At 41.1% G+C, this 19,850-nt stretch overlaps 1 protein-coding gene across 2 annotated transcripts in view; it reads right to left on the reverse strand.

Moving 5' to 3' along the window:
* Positions 1-19,850, reverse strand: part of CCL20 (C-C motif chemokine ligand 20) — a 30,103-nt gene continuing 10,253 nt past the window's right edge. Inside the window, exons 1-4 of one of the 2 annotated variants that reach the window (XM_077348856.1) lie at positions 2,763-2,892; positions 2,418-2,532; positions 1,154-1,231; positions 1-594 (exon numbers count right to left, since the gene is read on the reverse strand). In XM_077348856.1, coding sequence (XP_077204971.1) covers positions 546-594; positions 1,154-1,231; positions 2,418-2,532; positions 2,763-2,844 — 324 coding nt within the window. In that variant the 5' untranslated portion in view covers positions 2,845-2,892 and the 3' untranslated portion in view covers positions 1-545. Of the gene's footprint in view, positions 595-1,153; positions 1,232-2,417; positions 2,533-2,762; positions 2,893-19,850 lie in introns of those variants that run through there. The other variant, XM_077348857.1, reaches the window with a different exon arrangement.

Consider the following 19,850-nt stretch of genomic DNA (forward strand, 5'->3'; position numbering starts at 1 on the left):
AAAAAGTTTATTTGTTCATATTTCAGTCTCTTTCAAATATCTTCAAATATGTTCCAGTATAAATACTTCTGTTACATTCATCTAGTATTTCTGCATGAACACTCTTATATAGCTAGTTATCAAAAGTATGAATACATAGGTATTTCTTATATGAAAAGTAAGAAAAAACATTAGGCTCAGTAATACGCAACCAAATATTAAGAATGACCATTAGTACACATTGTAATATCATTGGCCTGCAATGGTGATGGGCAATGACATGTGGATCACATGACAGAAGGTATGGGTGCCATTCTTTACTAGGGCACATATTGTATATTATACAATTTAAATATCCATTAGCCACAAAATGTGACCCAATGTAAGTGAACAAAACAGCTTTTAAGTGATGCTTTGTTTACAGTTAATGATGCAATATGAATCACCTTTGAAGGCTCCAGACAATCCAGGGATTAGCAGTCGGCAAGCACACAAGAGTGTACAATGGAAGAATCCCAGCCTCTTTTAGGTTGGTTGATTGATGGGGCTCTGCCTCTTGCTCCCTTTCAGAAACCATGTAACCGGGACATTTTCTTAGACATTTTCCTCTTCTTGCTGAAAAATAATAACATTTCATCACTTAAAGCAGACCTTACTGCTAGGTATTTTTGCATTAGGAGGATAAACTGCATTAGGAGGATGTACCACCCCTACCACAAAAGAGAGCTTAAGGTGCTGTTTACTCCTACTGGAAACTAAGGAAGGCCTAGAACAGTTGATTACAAAGGTCAATGACGTAAGCAAGAAATTTGGCCGTTTCTTAAACGCTAAAAAGACAAAAATAATGGCCACTGCAAAAAAACAGACATCACAATAGCAATTGATGGTAAAGAGATTCATTTTTTCGTGGATCACAAATTGATGAGACTGGTGATTGCAGTATAGAAATAAAACATGATTGCTCTGGGTCACTCAGCAATGACAAACGTGAACTGAACATGGAAAAGCAAGAACATAATAAGCCTGACTACCAAATGTAGATTAGTTAGATCTATCATATTTCAATAGCCACTTATGGTTGTGAAAGTTAGACAATGAAAAGATCAGACAGAAGGAGAATCAATTTGTTTGGTTGATAACAGGGTGTTTTCATACTTTTGCCAAGGAAACTTACCTCAGCCGGTAGAGGTGCTTCTTCACCCAGCCATCTTGAGGGTTTGCACAAGCTTTCTGTCCTTTTCTAAGATGAAAGCTACACAGTAGGAAAAAACAGAATCTATTAATTTAAAAAAACTTTTACAGGACTTTTACAAATAGAGCACAGGGGCGGGGATGTCTTTGTATTGCTCAATAAAATCAAATTGAAAATGTTTGGGTGTTGTCACAAAGACAGAAAAACTGATCTGACATATAGCACTATGCTGGGATTAACCCATTATGCAAGGCTTGTAGCATGGTGCCTACTTATAGCATAGAATGAAAATGATAAAAGACTTTTACTCATTCCTTGAATAGCTCAGAACAGAATGGCCAGTGGAGCTATGGGGGAACAGCAACCCAATAGTTTTTAATGTATTATGTTTTAAAATATGTTTTTAGCTGAAAATATATGTTGTAAGCTTGCTTGCAGGGAGAGGCAGCCTATAAATTAAAACAGAATAATAATACAAATAATTATTTTTGTAAGATTACTTGGGAATATACTTTCCTAAACAATTTCTCCCTTATTTTTGAAAAGGCAGCATGGTGCAAGGTGAACAATTAGCTGTGGTTTAGTAAGTATTATGGGGAGAAAGTATCACACAGGACAAACATTTTAAAATCCCCCTCTATATAGACAATATATTTTTTTAAAACCTTCACAAAATTGGTACAGTTCATGTCATCAATGTTTTCTAATAACATTTGCACATTCTGGGTAGAAAATCACAAGTGTCCCCACTTTACATTGGATTTTTCCCAATATGGTCTGAGGACTGGGAAATGATCTCTTTGGAATGGAAGTACTTCTTTGAAATTCCCATACGACAAATGAACAACAGCTTGTTACCGAGCAATTAATATATGCAATCACGTGAATGTCCTCCATGCAACTTTTTTGTAGAGAACAATAATGTGACTCTTGAAATGATAGACACTAAAATGCTAATAAGTATGATGCAGCTATAAAGTATAACCAAAAGTTTTAAAATGATACCAAAGAGGTTAAACTACAAACAGAGCTCTCACATCTTAAGGATCACTGGCAATATGGGGAATCAGGGCCTTCCACAAATAGCATTACATGGACTGCATGGCTGTTGGAGAATTTGTTAAATGAATTTTGATTATCATTTTAGGGCTAAACAGAATTCTGGATAAATATTATTTTATCATTCACTGCTATAACTAGAGTTATTTCATATCCTTCACAATTTTTTCTCATTTATTTAACTTACATTATGGCATTGATGTCACAAACTTCACTGGAAAACTGTCTTGTGAATCCAGTAATAATCCTTGGAGGCAAAGGTTCCTTTGTATAAGAGAGGCAGCAATCTTGGTTACTTTGGGCTGGAATTGAGAAATATGCAGTTAGGAATGAGTATAAATTTTATTTAAATTTTTTGCCCTGCCTAGTATATACTTTTTGGACAGTTTTCCACTGTTTGAACGTTGCAGAATTTCAAAGAATATTCTGATTTTTTTAAAATCCTAGAGAATCTTCTGTTTCATGCTTCAGTTTGTATACCCCAGCATTATAGGGATTTATTGAATAGGAGCATTTCAGAAATACTACTCACCTTCACCAGTATCCAAGAATAGCAACAAGCCAAGCAAAATACCGAGGGCCAAGTTCATTTTGTTCCTGCCAGTCAATACCATACTGCTATAAAATGTGGCTCTTCCAATCTGACCAACTGAGCTCCAATAATCCTGTTTATAAAAGCTACTTGAGATCTCAGGGAATTTACCAAAGGGTGTGTGTTCCATTCTGCAATTGTGGGGAATCCCCAAGAACTTACACCTGAGCATACAACTAACTGGTAAATGGACTTGATTATGTCATTTAAGCACTAGGTAACTGGGGGAATGTTTTATCTTTCTAGATGAGAGAAGGGAAGAGGAAGTAGAAACAACCTGTGATGTCATTGAGTTAATCAGGGGCAGGAAGAGGAAAATCAATAAGACTGAGTACATAAAAGCATGAGTCCTTCTAGATTACAACAATGGTCCTTTTAGTTCAGCAATGGCCAGCCAGCCCATTAAGTCCACAGCAAAGACATAAAGCCCCTCTCTGTGCTGCCCATTCCCCTACAAACTATACTACATTTGAACATGTAAGTCCCTTTAAGCCACCATGACTGATATTTTGATGGCCCATTTGTTTATCCCACGTCCTCAGAAATCTGTCTGAGACATGGTTTTCTGTAATCCCCTTAGATAAACAATCTAAGTTTATGGCTGCCTTTTACCGAGGGCAGTGAACTCCACAAATTCTAGCATTTTCCAAGAAGAGAAAGAGTTCTCTCTAACCACTTTTTAAAAACGTTGTAGAGTCTAATCTTCAAAAACTAAAATCTCCCAGTTTTTAAAGTCCCCCCCCCGTAAAGTATCCTAACATCTTGTTTTCAGTTGCTTTCTTATATTATAGTAAGGAATGTGCTTTTTTTTTACCACCGTCATGCACTAAATTGATATTTTTCATTGAGCTATCTACCATAAGCCCAAGATCTGTATTCTGGTGAAATCAGACTCTATCAGTGAGATATTTTAGTTTAATCTCAAATGAGTATGAACTCATATTTAACCACAGTAACTGTTCATGACTTTTCTGATTCCTTTCAATCCACTGATTTCTGATAAATGAGAAGATCTAGCTCCTTAACCCATATCTTTTAAGTTTTCTCAGAAGTTTTTTTGGTGAGGGAATTTGCAAAAGCTTTTTGGAAGCACAGTCACTCTTGGTCACAGATTTGTTAACCTTCTCTAGGGTTTATAAACAGACTACTGTCTGTTGAAGCCTCTTTAGGGCTTGTTATAGTATATGTATAAAATTTTAATCCTCTCATAGTTAGACCAGTTTTAGTGGCATTGAATATTATCAAGCTAGGATCCTGAAGGTTGAACAAACTGAAAATAAGAATAAAATACATTTATTGGCTAGTACACACATACATTTGTTTGTAGTTCAAGAAGAAGAAGTTGAAGAAGAAGAAGAGCGGCTTACAGTCGCCTTCCCTTTCCTCTCCCACAACAGACACCCTGTGAGGTGGGTGAGGCTGAGAGAGCCCTGATATTACAGAACTGCTTTATCAGTACTGTGGCAGGCCCAAGGTCACCAAACTGGCTACATGTGAGGGAGTGGGGAATCAAACTCAGCTCACCAAGTTAGAAGTCCGCGCTCCTTACCACTACACCAAGCTGGCTCTCCTATTGAGGTGCACTGGACAATCAATATATGTAATGTATTCTAATTTTCAGTTTGCTCAATCTTTGGGTTCCTAACTTGATCTTTCAGTTTGGGTTTTTGTTCCCTTTTGGTCTTTCTGTTGAATATTATTATTACAACATTCATATTTAATTCCTTAAATTTTGTATGTAAGCCATAAACACCTGGTGACTTGTCAAGTTTTAATTTGTTCAGTTGAGTCACCATGGGTATTGATAAGCTTATCCACTATGAATTTGTCTAATCCTGTTTTAAAGTGAATGACCTTCACTAAAGCCATTGTCAGTGAATTCCACAAACCACTAGTGCTTCCTTTTATAAATCATGAATCTACCTTACTTCAACTCGATTAAGTGCTCTTGAGTTCTAAAGCGGGGGGGGGGGATTCTATTTTTCTGTTATACATAATTCTATAAATCTTTGTTTCTCCACTGTCATTTCATTACTACAGCAAACTGGGTCAACATTTTCATTGAACTCTCCATTATGTCAAAGAGCTCTTTTCTGGTCAGTCAAAGCCAGTTCATATCCCATTGATGTCAAGTTAGCATTTCTTTGTCCCAATGTGTATTGGTTTATACTTAAGTTAAAGTTAATTTGGAGCAGCGTTTGTGGAACTCCTCACAATCCACTTTGATATTTACTATCCTGAATAAATAACCTTGTGTCCCATTAAACCAAGAAACATGTACGCAATTTCTTGTTTGTTTATTTACTGGATTTAATACCCTTCTTTTCAACTTGAGTTCAGTGGCTTACAATATTTACAAAATACAGTATTTAGAAAGCATCAGAGCTACAGTGACTGATCTTTATAAGCATGCTTTCTTTCCACACTCTGACACAATATTTCAGTAAAGCTTAACATGTAAGGATAAGTGAATTGACCAACTGGAAATTATTAATCTGGTCTAAACTGCCACTATTTTACTATCTAGCTATAGCCAGGCAGGTAAAAATATCTTAACTTGCCATGAAACCTATCCTTCCTTCGTTTACTCAAGTTGGGGATTTCCAGATTCCCAGTCCACACAAAAGAGATATTGTAATAAAATGCCTAAGCTGTACAAGGCACAATAGAAGACCACACTAGTCTAGAATTTTGGCATATATATTAATACTTAACCAAGAAAATGGAACATAGCTTAAGACCAGGAAAGCAAAACAATTAACAATGGAGCTTAACAACTAGCATAACTTTAGACATAGGCTACAGGAGAGAAAGACATCCCTTTTAGGGACAAAGTTCTACACACACATGCAAATAACAAAGGACTATTTCAAAGTAGATATGACTGAGCAAAGCAAAGAAATGAGAAGGAGATATCAAGGTTCCTTAAACTTCTTTGAATGGTTGAGATTTAGCCCAAACTCATCTTCCAGCTGCTTCCCCCCAGGCTTCAAATGCATGTTTATATGCAGTGTATGAATTAGTGAAGACCAACTTAGGCATTGACTGAGTGGAAAATGGATTGTGGAGAAAGGGTTAGAGCAGCCCCTTCCATTGTTCCTTCTTATTTTGGTGCCTTTTCCAGTCACATGCTCCCCGTGCATAGCCAAGATCAGTATGGTATTCAAAAAAATCCTGAAGACCTCAGCTATACCAGAACATCTATTTGTATGATATGTGTTGTGTATGTGGGCACGCGGGAAATCCAACAGAGGACGGAGCACATGGTCCACGGTAGGAGAGGATAGACCTGGACACTGTCACAGCCACTGTGACAGCCAATCCATTTAAATCAATCAAGGGGTTCTGAGTTAATGGCTTGCCATGGCCAACTCCATTGTTCTCTGAATGTATTTTTTTTTCTGGGAGTTTTCTGGGAGGTTTAGTAGAGTGAAGTCTTGGTACTTTCTATATCATGTACTCCCATGATTAAAGAGCTGGAACAATTCCAGTGGCACGTGGTTCTTGAACCCACATATTTTATACTATGTGTGTCGATTTTCTAAAACTTCAAGTATCATGTTTTAGAGGGGAATGGCCTTGCAGTTCTAGTAATCAGGACCATGAAAGATCGTTAATTTTGCCATAACTTCAAGGACAAGTAGTTTAGTCTGCCCTAACATTTATCTGTACAAACATTTAATATACCTGACTTTCAGAAAGCCTTTGGTAAAATCCCTCACGAAAGGTTTCTGAGTATATTTAGCATTTGTAAAGTAAGATGAGAGCCTCTTGTGGTGCAGGGTGTAAGGCAGCTGACATGCTGTCTGAGGCTCTGACCATGAGGCTGGGAGTTTGATTCCAGCAGCCGGCTCAAGGTTGCCCTAGCCTTCCATCCTTCCGAGGTCGGTAAAATGAGTACCCAGCTTGCTGGGGAGTAAAACGGTAATGACTGGGGAAGGGAATGGCAAACCACCCTGTACTGAGTCTGCCAAGAAAACACTAGAGGGTGTCACTCCAAGGATCAGACATGACTCGGTGCTTGCACAGGGGATACCTTTACCTTTAAAGTAAGAGCATGGGCTATCTTGTGAATTAAAAATTGGTTGAACAACAGGAAACGGAGAGTAGGAATAATCCAACAGTTCTCACAACATGTAGAACTTTGTCCCTATTCTGTAGCCTATGAATAACACATCTCTTGTTTGAAATCCCACAACACACTTCCCTCAGCAGAAGGATTTACATTTCTGTGGGTAAACTGCCGAATGGAATTTTAAGTTTGTCTTTGTAGAGGAGCAGGGACAATAATAGAACATGAGGACTAAAAGGTATAGTTTTATTTTTAAATAAAGAATCAGAGCCCTTTGGCATGGGTGCTGCAACCTCTGCAGGAGCATACTGGACAAAGAAGCATAGCACTGGACACATTTGATCACATGAGCTACACCACAGATGTCATCATCTGTACAACTCCAGCAACTGATAAACATATTTGCAGCAACTATAACTTTGATTTCCTTTGCCTGGCAGTTGCTTCTCCATTTGCAGCAAATGAAACTGATTCTATTACTCCAAAGTTAAGGATGTTTTTTTTTTTGGGGGGGGGGGGGGTGGAGCAGGCTATGCCTGCTTGTAATTGGTGAACAGAACATGAGGGTTCAACCACCTAAGTCATCCCTCATTGGTAGGACACCTAGGAATATTAATTGACATTTGACTGATTTCTTCCAGGTTGTCAGTATTTTCAGAATTATCTGAGCATCTGAGTAGCCATCTCCTGTGAACACATTAGCAAACCGTTTCTTTGACAGTGGCAGAGAAGAAAGGCTAACAAATTAAAGTATTCTATGGTCTATTTCCAACAACAGAAGGACATCAGTGTCATTGGGGGACCATTTCTGCCTATTCCCTCCTCCAGCTGCAGAAGCTCAAATTATCATCTGTGTTGTTCATGAGGTCCCCTGATACCCTTCAGGAGAAGAATTTTGTGGGGCTCAATGCACTGCAGCTGAAGGAGAAATCAGGAAACCTCCGCTCTGCAGGCGCCACTTTATTCATAGATCCAAGTCTGTGTCTTTTAAAGTTGCCTTTGGAGATTTAGCTAAAAAAAATTAAAACAATATTTCCTGGTAAGATATGACCTGGTGGTATCTGTCATTTTAGATTAACCTGTGAAATTGTTAAATTTAGTAACAAAGGGCTTACTAATGTCCCATTGACTGTGTACACTTGTAGGCAGTGTGGTTTATGTTGATGATTTATTTGTGACATTTCTTTGGAACCATTACAAAGGACTTAACCCCGCAGGCTAAAATCATTTTGATGGGTAGATCATTTTGATGGGTCAGAAACTCAGCTAGTATAAATGGGCCAGGTTACACTTCCCCATCCCAACCCTTTCTTATATGAGGCAATAAAGAAAAAGTGAGGGACTTAAAAAAATAATAAAAATCTAAGTGGCAGAGCCTAGCTAGTTCTTTGTGCATTTGATAGGTTTTAGAATTTGTGGGATTTGTATTTGACTTGCTAATATTAACAGTAAGCCAGCTTTTATTGCAACACTTTAGGTTGTTATGGGAAAAACCCTTTCACAAGGCGTGCACCGGGAAGGACGATAGAAAACAGGAAGGGAGAAGTCCCCAGTGGAACAGGCTGTGCAGCACAAAGGAGAAAGGAACGCTACCAGTAGAAAGCCAAGAGAATAATGTAAACATGCAGCAGTGAGATTCTCAATTGATGTAATCTGGAGTAGGGCCAACTTCGTCAAAATCATCCCTCTCTGTCTTTTCAGAAAGCCTCATTTTGCCATGTTGGGAAACTTTGTCCTAGTGCTCTAATGTCTTAGTTTATGATAATATATTTTGTATATTGGGAAAGAGGAGAATAGAATGTAATATGACACTTGCTTACAATTTTTTAAAACTTCCTGAAGGGTGTACAGTATTTTCAAGCCACTTATAACTGTTTCACAAAGATGAAGGGTTGGCAAAGAAAGTGGTTCAACCATTCAGTTTCCCTCTTTAAAATTGTAGCTTTATGTAGGACTTTTGTTCTATATTCAGAAACTCACCTACGCATGAGAAAACTCAAGACACTGCAAAAGAAGCAAAAGGAACCCCCATTTTATATAAGCAATTCACAATCCAGAAAGAAAATACCTAATTTTAAAACTGAGACTTCCAGAAGGCAACAAGTGTATGCTAGCAATGATATATGTGCCAAACGATGCCAAAGTTAAATTTTGTTGAGAGTTTTCTTTTCAAACTATACTACAATTCAATATGACGATATAATGGTTTCTAGAGACATGAACAGAGTTTTATATCCAAAGAAGATAGATCTAGAAATCCTAATTGCAGGAAACTATCAAAAATGTACTCCAGTACTTGGAAATGCTGAAATTCGAATACGCCAGGAAGATCAACCATCAAAAAGAGATTTCACATTTTGTTCCGATAGATATCAAACTTATTCAAGAATAGATATGGTTGGAGATAAAACAACCTAACAAGGAATCTAGATAAAGCAGAGATTCAGCTGAAAATATTTGCAGATTATTTATTTGTATTTGTATTTTTGTTATCTATTATTATTTCTATTACTATCCTAGAGAGGTAGTTTGGAACAGAAAACCAAAGGGAAGATGGAGACTAAATCATGCTCCTTTACTACAAGATGATGTGATAAACAAGTATTAAAAAGATCTGGAAGAATGTTTTTAAAACAAATAATACATAATATGAGCCCTGCATTGGGTCCCAATAAGGCCCCGTGCAGCTTCATTCTGAACCAGTATTATTATCTTGTTGTGTTTTTTGTTGTTGTTGTTTTGCAGGAAGAGCAATTGGGGTCCTCCTGATGTCAACAACAAAAGCTGGCTTGTCTCTCCTTTCTCCTCCCTCTCATAGAAGGGTAAGGGGGGGGGGTTGAGGGTTCCGCCATCTTGCTGCTGTGATTGTTGTTGTGGATGTTGTGATAGTCCATTTTAATGGGGGTCTTAATGGAGGACTTTTGTAAACTGCCATGAGCCACTCGGGAGTGGTGGTTAATAAATTAATTAAATAAATAATAATAATAAATAAAAATATCATTATAAAAAAAATCGTGATGTAATGACATGGATAAAGGTAAAGGTAAAGGTATCCCCTGTGCAAGCACCGAGTCATGTCTGACCCTTGGGGTGACGCCCTCTAGCGTTTTCATGGCAGACTCAATACGGGGTGGTTTGCCAGTGCCTTCCCCAGTCATTACCGTTTACCCCCCAGCAAGCTGGGTACTCATTTTACCGACCTCGGAAGGATGGAAGGCTGAGTCAACCTTGAGCCGGCTGCTGGGATTGAACTCCCAACCTCATGGGCAAAGCTTTCAGGCGGCTGCCTTACCACTCTGCGCCACAAGAGGCTCTTAATGACATGGATAAACACACATTAAAATATTCTTTTTTTCCCAGTGGAGCAGGGAGGGTAGAGAAACTAAAATTACAGCCTTTCATTGGCCCATTATGCATGGCCGCTGAAACGGCGATTTCGGGTCACATGGAAAACGCGGAGGGGGAAGACGCGACGCACTCCGGTTATGCACAGGGCGGGGCGCGACAGCAGCAAAACCCAGAGTAACCGATTATGCACGCGGCGATCCGGGCGCCGCTTCTGGTTGCGCCCCGGTCACCCGGAAGCTGCGCTTTCTTCCACGTTTCACTGACGCGGCTTTTTCGGCGGCATGCACCGAAGCTGCGGCCGGTTGCAGCCGGCTCCGTGCGTTATCGGTGATTTTAGTCGCCGCCATTCCACCCCGAATGTGCGCTAAAACCCCCGTGCATAATGGGTCTTTGCACTGCTAATTCGATCCTTTTCTGCATTTAGCTGCAAGCAGAATTGAGAAAAGAGTTCTAATAAAATGCTATTCTACTCCCCTAAAACCCAGCATTATGTCTTCTTAGTCTCCTTCAGCAAAGGTTCTACTTCTCCCTTGTTTTCCTTTTGTCCCATGGCTTTCAGACTAATTATTTCCCATCTGCAGGTGTTTGTAACTTTCATAATCATTTTTATCATGTTTTTTCCCCCTTTGGGAACCTTGATTACAGGGTTTTTATAGCCAGCCAAAGTCACTGCTCATAATCTGTTTAGTTTTAACATTTATGATTTTAATAGAAAACAAAGGGGAGTGGAATTAGCCCAAATCAAATTGAATTAAGCACCTAAAGGTTAAGAAAATATAAATGGATAGTCGCAATGATGAATTTAATCAAATTAAAATTAATAAATATTAACAAATGTACAAAAATAGATTTATTACGTAGTAGATTAAAAACAGATATTGGCCCTCAATATAGCTTCAGTTATCATGAATAATAATGTACAATGACATCCAAAGGTGACAAATATTGACCCTAATAACATAATAATATAACATAAACTGACCAAGATGAAGTTATTCTGATAATTATTGCCAACAGATTTGCACCCACAGAGCAAAGAGCCCTGTGGGGAGCATAAGGAGATAGGTGGTCCCTCAGGTATGTGTGGCATGGACCATGGATGGCCTTAAAGGTCAACACCAAAACTTTGAACTTGATCCAGGCCACAACTGGCAACCAGTGCAACTGCCTCTGCACCAGTTGGATATGGGCCCTCTAAGCTGTTCCTATGAGGACTCTAGCAGCTGCATTCTGTTAAAGCTGCAATTTCTGGATCAAGGACAAAGGGAGGCCCATGTGGAGCAAGTTTCTGAAGCTAAGTCTGGAGGTGATTGTCATATGGATCACCATAGCTAGGTGCTTCAAGGACAGATAGGGTCCTAGTATCCTTGCCTGGCATAGATGGAAAAATGCCAGGTGAGCTACTCTGGTGACCTGCACCTCCATTGATGGGAAGGCATCAAGGATAACACCCAGATTCCTGGAAGAGGGCGACATGTAAAGCTGCACCTCTGCCAGGCTGAGCAAACATGCTTCCTGATCTTTTTCCTTCCTACCCAGCCATGGGACCTCCATCTTGGAAGGGTTGAGTTTCAGGCAACTCTGCTCAAGCCATCCAGCTACGGCTTCCAAACATCTGGCAAATGGGGGAAGACCGGGCGGCCATCCATCAGGAGAGAACTCCTTAGAACTCCTTCACTCACATCAAAGGAACTTTATAAATTGTCTTTCCCATTGGGCGTGCGCAAGTCTGATATTTAATCTTCCAAGCAACTGTGTGGCTCTTCAACTTCATGTCAGCAATTATACAGGCAAAGCAGGCTGCCTGTGTCCTCTCATTAAAATCACTATTATCATATTCTCCTAGCCTTCACCACATCTCTGAGCTCCTGAGATCACTGTGATTGGGCTACTTCCACTTGCAAAAGATTTGTTTTGTTTGTTATAGCTAAGATTGTAACAGGTGAAACTCAGGGGTCTTTAGGGGAATCAGACTGGACTTTCAGAATTCAGGGATCAGGCTTAGGGGCGAGATTCATAAAGAATAATATCACATTTTTTTCCAGCAAAAAATGTTGTTTTGAATACTGGGGAAATACTATCTCCCTGCAACAGATAACTGCATTTAAGGGTATTTTACTGCCCTATTCATCAATAGTCTCATAAGAGAGCTTATCTGGAGGAAGGCTACATACTGTTTTCCCATGTTCTTACCACAGCACTATAAACTAACAAAATCCCAGTTTTCTTAAAGATCAGCATCGCACACAAAAACTGACAGGAAAAAGGCAAAGCACCAGCATGAAGCTTGACCTGGCTGGAACCTGAATTAATTTGAACCCTGCTGGGAATAGGCAGCAATTACCTGGCCTCGTGAAGGTTTCTGTTCATTATCTTTTCCACCCATGGCAGTTTGCCATTAGCCTTTTCTGCTTCTCTTCTTGACACGAGTTTCTGTTGGTTGCTAGGTCACCCTGTCTATTTCTTGCACATGGGTTAGCAATCAGGGGGGCTTCACAGAAAAGCCTTTTCTAATCCACTTTTTGATGTTGATTCCCCAAGTCATCCAAAAAAGCAAACTTTCTCCATTAAGGCAAGCTGATAGAATCACGTATTTTTGCATGGCAATGCATTTTAAAACACACATCCTAGGAACCATATTCTAGTTCCTGGGGTATGTGTATTTCAAAGTGATTGCCATGCAGAAATGCTCTTTGATACGTTTAAGGTATGTTTCAAATGACTAGCTCTGACTAAAATGTTTAATTTCAACATATATTAATGGCCAATACGTCTTCTGGTGCAATAAATTCAGCAAAGTGTGAATAGCGGCAGCCTCTAATCTGGAGAGCCAGGTTTGATTCCACATTCCTCTTCATGCAGCCAGCTGGGTGACCTTGGGCTGGTCACAGTTCCCTCAGAGCTCTCTCTGTTGTGGGGAGAGGAAGAGAAGGCAATTATAAGCCTCTTTGAGACTACTTTGGGTAGTGAAAAGCTGGGTATAACAACAACCAACTCTTCTTCAGATATTTAAAAGAAACCACAGAAGGAAAAGCCATTTAGCATAGAAACAAAGGCTATTTTCAAATGAAGTATTTTCCAGCTACATGACCAAGACCCTTTCTATACCGCCAGCACTATGCTGGGCTGTTGCCAGGGGTTTGTGATGGGGCAGTTTGTCCTGCCTCTTCCTGGGTCCAGATGGGGGAAGATTTTCCCCCAGATTAGTGCCACCCCAGATTAGTGCCTCCTCCACATGAGGCAGCCAGGGTGGAAAGGTTTCACCATATGCGTGGGCAGCAGGGGCTGTTTCTTTCTGTTTAGGAACATGGTAGGAATACCACATTCCTAAGCCAAAAAATGCTCCAGGCAACTTGGCAGTGCTGCACAGTGCCATGGAGCCCCCTAGGACATTTGGTATCTTTTCCAGTACACCATAGTCAGCCCAAAGTGGGGGGAGGAGCTGGCCCTGGATGGCCTGACTCTTCCCTGCCAGATGGGCCGAACCCAGCGTAGGCCCCAATGGTGCCCATGGCATGAACATGGGGAGAATCCGCATTCCCTTGCCGTGAGGCAACCGAGGGTCTGAGTCAGGCCACTTCTGGGCTGGCCCCAGGCTGGTGCCAATGCCAACTGGAACCAGGGATTAGCCCCACAACCAGACAAACACTGGCCTGGGCCTAATAACCTGTGTGGAAAAGGTCTAAGTGAAGGCTGGCTGTGGTCAAAATTCACATCTCATACTGGTTCCCCAGTTTGGAGCAGTGTCTCAGCACTGGATATGATGACAGTGTGTAAATAATCTAGTAGCAGTAATTTTAAATTGCACAACTACCTCAACCTAACACCAATGTGACCAATCTAAAAATATTTACATTTCCTTTGTGGCATTGTTTTCTCTATCAGTTATCATTAAAAATACTTTCTAGTAGTCAAGCATGCCATCCCAGTGAGAATATGCAAGTTCCAAAACTCATATGTATAACTGTTCTTCAGTGTAACAGACGTGAGAGGAGAGAGTGGAAGTGAAGACTTTCACCAGGGGGGGGGGGAGTCTGCTATCTTGCTTAGAGAGGTACCATTCCCTCTCTGCGTGGCTCCTCTGTGTAGCAGTTATAGTGGCTGGAGTAATATCTTTTGCTATACAGTACCACTTTGGGGGGTATGCTGAAGGCCCTGTACATAAGGAGAGCTCCAAACTCTCCATCAAACCATTTCATATATTTCCTTGATAGGGACACAGCATGGCTATCTTCATTCTTGGCTGTATAAAACAAAAGGTATCATTTCCTATCATTTCCTGGAAATATCCTCTTTTTAATCCTGATTCCATTTTCTCTTCTTGTGTTCTGGAAAGTGCATTAGATAGATCTTTCTTCAGAACACTTACTGCGTGGCAGTGTCTTTTCATGGAAAATACACACGTGTCTTCAGTTCCTGGCCGTGAATCCACAGCATATCCACTCTTTGGGACCTGCATTTGCTCTGCATTCAAACTTCAATGCAGAAATGCTAGGAAAAGGCCAGGTCCCCCATGCAACAGCAGCTATTGTGAGGGGTGATGGTTGATTTCTGAATCATAGTTCTGCTAGGCTTCTGGGAAACTACTGAATAGTGCTTGCAACATCACGATAATGATGGTCAAGTCTATCTTATCTGCTCTTTTGATAAAGTTTCAGTTGGACCGTTTATGCACTGGGATCTTCACTGCCCCATCCCTCTATCAGGAGCACAGATAGGGGGTGGATTAGGTGCACCAGGCCAAATGCTCCCCCATGTGGGTGCAGGAAGGGGGGGGCAACCTGCCACGACTAAAACTCCAGCCTGCAGCCCGGCATGAAACCTCCAGTGCATAAACAGTCTTGTTCTCCCTTTGGGAGTATTTACCTTTTCCTATTACTTCCATAGGCTTTTGAAATCCAGTTATTCAGTACTGTAGTATGCATTCCCCCACTCTTAATAACAAGGTCATCACCTGGCAACAAGGCATTTCTGAGTCCATTCCATGGGGAAAGGAATATAAAACCACTGGCAATTCATCAGTATTTGCATTACTGGAGGACTTGCAAAATAAAGTGTAGCAGAAGGGAGATGTACCATCTTCGAAGGCTCCAAGAAGCCCTGTGCCTCTACAAGAGTGAGGAAAGAATTCCCAGGTAACCACACTGGATGGGGGAAAACCATCCCAACAAAATCTACTTTTAAGACTGACCAAAATTACATTAAACAGTGTGCAAGCTTCCTGAACTCTTTATGAGGCTGGCTTAAAAAAAAATTAAAGGTCATGAATACACAGCCTCTCAAAAAGGCTGAGAGTGGAGGGAAAACATGGCCATTCTTATACTAACAATACTGGAGATTGATTTGGAGGCCTGGGGTGGACTGACAGATGGGGAAATTACGCTTCCGTTAGTCATGTTTGGCCATGTTGATTGTGGAAATAACTAAAGTATGTTGGTTAAAAAGCCAAAATGTGACCTCTCCCACATTCATTACGAAACTATGACAATAATACATTTTGGTAACTAAGGACTGCAAAACAGGCCGTGGGTTGAGCCAGCTGTGCACACAGCCATTTCCCAATCCATTTTAAGTGTCTCGTTACGAAGGAACCTCTGAGCCGACTGGATTCATGCCCGGTTATTAAATGCATTTGGCAGACAAATGACAACTTTTGTGGCAATCATTCCCTCTTGAAGTCAATGGGCATTCAGAGAAGTTATTAAGATCTGGATGTAGAGCTCCCCCCTCCCTTTTAATGTGCAACCAGACACAAACTGCAGTTCCAAACGAACACTTGTGCAGTCAGAAAATTATGTTTGCTGGTGCAAAAAGTCATTGACAGTAATAGGAAAGGTAAAGTGAGTGGTGTGGATCTGCCAGAGTTTTTTTCAATGGGTGTAAGAATTTCTGGAGCCTCTTGTGGCGCAGAGTGGTAAGGCAGCAGAAATGCTGTCTGAAGCTGTCTGCCCATGAGGTTGGGAGTTTGATCCCAGCAGCCAGCTCAAGACTCAGGGGCTTTACGCACCGGGATCTTTGTAGAAAATTGGTCACTGAATGAAAAATCGCCATTTAAAATAGTGGAATTCGTCGTTATGCATACCTGCCTTTGTAGTGGAATCCAGTTGCGTTTTGTAGCGTTTCCCACAGGCTTCCGGTCTCGGCAGAAATCGCTAGAAAGGAAGCGCTATTGCCAAGCTCGTCCCGCCCCTGGCAGCCAATGGGCAGCCGTTAGCATGCTCCCAAACAGCCCCTTTCCCTTTAAGAAAGGTTTTTTTTTAAAAAAAAACAGACCCATTGCAACGAATCTGTGTAGATTCGTTGCAACGGAGAGACCCATCCAGCTGCCTAGTGTGCTTGAGCTGTCGTTTGATCGTTTGATCATTGCCACACTCCCTCCGAGTGGAAAAAAAAAATCCCCCCCCCTCTCATGGGCCCGATTTTCGGCGGAATGAATGTGTAAAAAATAACGGGAAAATACTTCAGCAAACGGGCTTTTCTGTGGTTTGTGCTTAGTGACTAAAGGGGAGGGACTGAAGCCAGGGAAGCCTCTAAACAGAAAGAGGCTCGCTGGTGCATTTATCCCCGCTCGCTTGGAGAAAAAAAAATGGCGATCGCTTCGCCGGAAGATCAGAAAAGAGAGCCAGGGGGAGGGACTTTGTAGAAACCGCAACAATGTTAACGCACAGGTCTTTTTCGCTAGTGTTGCAGATTGGTTGCAGGAGTGTATCGCTTTCCAGAGGGTGAATCCACTTTTGGGGATTTCCCTGAAAGCGCTACAAGGAAGCGCTTTTTGCAGATTGGTTTCAGGTGTGTGGCAGATTGTCGACGACGTTGTGCAAAACAGCAAATCAGTAGCGTTTTCAATTGGCAACCATTGTGCTATTTTGAAGGCGTGCAAAAAGCCCCTCAGCCTTCCATCCTTCCGAGGTCGGTAAAATGAGTACCCAGCTTGCTGCTGGGGGGTAAATGGTAATGACTGGGGAAGGCACTGGCAAACCACTCCGTATTGAGTCTGCCATGAAAACGCTAGAGGGCATCACCCCAAGGGTCAGACATGACTCAATGCTTGCACAGGGGATACCTTTACCTTTACCTTTTAGAATCTCTGTGTTTTTGCAGCTTCACCCTCTGCTTTGACAGATTAGAATGCTCCCCTTAGAATCATATTTTTGGGAGAAGTATAGTTAAGAATACCTGGATATGATGCCCTTCCACCCTTTGGCCTTATGTAGTAAAGCATTACTTTTTCTGTTGTGAACAGTTCTTAGGTTTAATCCTGCCTGAACCTTAACTCTCTTCAGTCCTTTAGCTTTAATTCTGTGGGGGAAGGAGGGGGGGACAAGCAGTGGGTATTTGGTGGTGGAAAGTACCTTCAAGTCACAGCCAAGTTATGGTGACCCTGTAGGGTTTTTCAAGGCAGGAGACTTCAGAAGTGGTTGGCCACTGCCTGTCTCCATGTCATTGCAGGTCTCCCATCTTTGCTGACTCTGCTTAGCGTCTGAGATCTGATGAGAATGTGCTATTCAGGTCATGGCATCTGCTGGTTAATAAAAGGGATCTGACATGTGCTCAGAACAGGCTTTCTCAACCAGGGTTTTGTGAAACACTGGCATTCTTTGATGGTCCTAGAAGGATTTCCCAAATGGCTGGGAGTTAATTAATCTTAATATATTTTAAAAAATTGTTAAACATTTATTGGTTTATAACCATATTCTGCACAATTCAGCAGAAAGGTTACACTGAAACACGCTCCACATTTGGCCTATGAAGATTTCTGCCTGCATACTTCCCACATCTGGCAACACAGCATAACTTTTGCTGCACAGGAATTACCATTTGGCCTATGCAAGGCTTTCTTTATTTTATCAACTCTGCTCTTTGAATAAGGCAGTCATTCCACCACCGGCATCACCTCCAGTCTACCTAAACAATTGAACGCTGCATATACGACTATATTCAGGGAAGTGGCTACATGGAGTTGCCTTGTGTAGCACATGCTTGGGTGAGTTGAATAAATCCTAGGAGATGTCTTAGAAAAAAATTGAGCCAATTTTTACTCCACTTAATTGTGAAGCAAAACTTAAAAGCCTACACAATTGGATAGGGACTGAATGTCGCTTTCATTTTGAGGGAAAGCAAAGCTGGCAGTGGTGAGAAGCAAGGGGCAGCACTTTGTGTGGCCTCCATGTGCCTCCAAGGTCTTCTTTCTCATGCAACATAAGCCTGTCATTATATTCAGTGGGAATGTCTCAAAGACACAGTGGAAACAAATAGGAAGGGCAATAGAACTGTCAGATTGACAGAGTTTCTACACAATTAGGGCAGGCTATTCTTGTTTGGACGGAAGCGGTGGAACTATCTGGTGGGCCTTATTCCCTGGTTTATTTAAATACAACACTTTAACTATAGATAGCCTCTGAAACCAGGGTTCCCATGATTTGCCTCATCAAATGCTAGTTTCATCACCTCCCTTTGCCCCTTCTCCCTCACAGAGACTTGACGGGAATCCCAGCCTGTTTAGTGGCAAGAGTAGTACCAAAGTCCAAGCCATGATTAAGTTAGAAGGTTGGGCAAAATCATATTTATTTCTAAACCTTTAAGCTAGTGGTTTGCACTCCACTATAGACAGGAATCCACACTGGTAGCTATCCTCTACCCAAAGAGCCACACTTCCTTTCCCCCTGGCATCATGCCTGCATCTCGGAGAAGAAATGATGAAAATATAATGGTGTGGAGGGAAGACAATTTTATTCCAAAACATTTATAACTGCTATGTGTTTCACGTTAAGATTCATCAGTGGAATCTGTGGGATATAAATGCGGCCAGGTTTCCAATAAATCAGCTTCAGTAGTGGGAACTTTGCTGCCTTTATATTCTACAGATCGTCCTGTAGCAACTTGATGTGAAATGCATAGTTGTAAATATTTTGGAATAAAATTGTCTTCCCTCTGCACCATTGTTTTTGCTTTGTCTCATTGCTCCAACTGGTGTGGCATTTCATTTTCTTCTCACTGCACCTCAGAGAACCTTGCAGCGTACTCATTCCAATGGCAATATCTGTTTCGAGGTGGGAACCAACTTCTGATCATAAGTCCCATTGGACAAGGAACTTGCCCACTTTCCCAAAATTTGGGTGAAATATATGGGGGGATGGTGCTCAGAAGAATCACAGGTGGCATGTCAAAGAGCCACGGATGGCTCCTGAGTCACTGAGTGGATATCACTGTCTTTAGCTAATAAAATCAACTTGAAACCATTGAGCTGCCACTCTCTGGACCAGTTGCAGTTTCCTGTTTTCTTCAAGCCACCCACCCACCCACACACACACACACACACACACAACAGTGGGGTGTATTTCAGTAATCCAATCATGAAATTACAAAGCTTAATGGATTGGCCTGCATTCTCTGACCATCATACTAATCATAGTTAATCTGCTGTAATTAAACCATGGTTTTGTGTGATGCCTATACTATTGTTCTCTCTGTGCCTCCCCCCTTAATATAGTCTGGATCCAAAATTTTCATGGAGATCTGTTTACAGTTTTTCAGGAGTTGTGAAAATAAATGTAAATAATTTAGGTAAGCTATAGCACACCCCTTGGTTAATGTGTGAGAGAATCAAA

The sequence above is a fragment of the Paroedura picta genome, chromosome 8 (assembly GCF_049243985.1).
Source record: "Paroedura picta isolate Pp20150507F chromosome 8, Ppicta_v3.0, whole genome shotgun sequence".
NCBI classification, from domain to species: Eukaryota; Metazoa; Chordata; class Lepidosauria; order Squamata; family Gekkonidae; genus Paroedura; species Paroedura picta.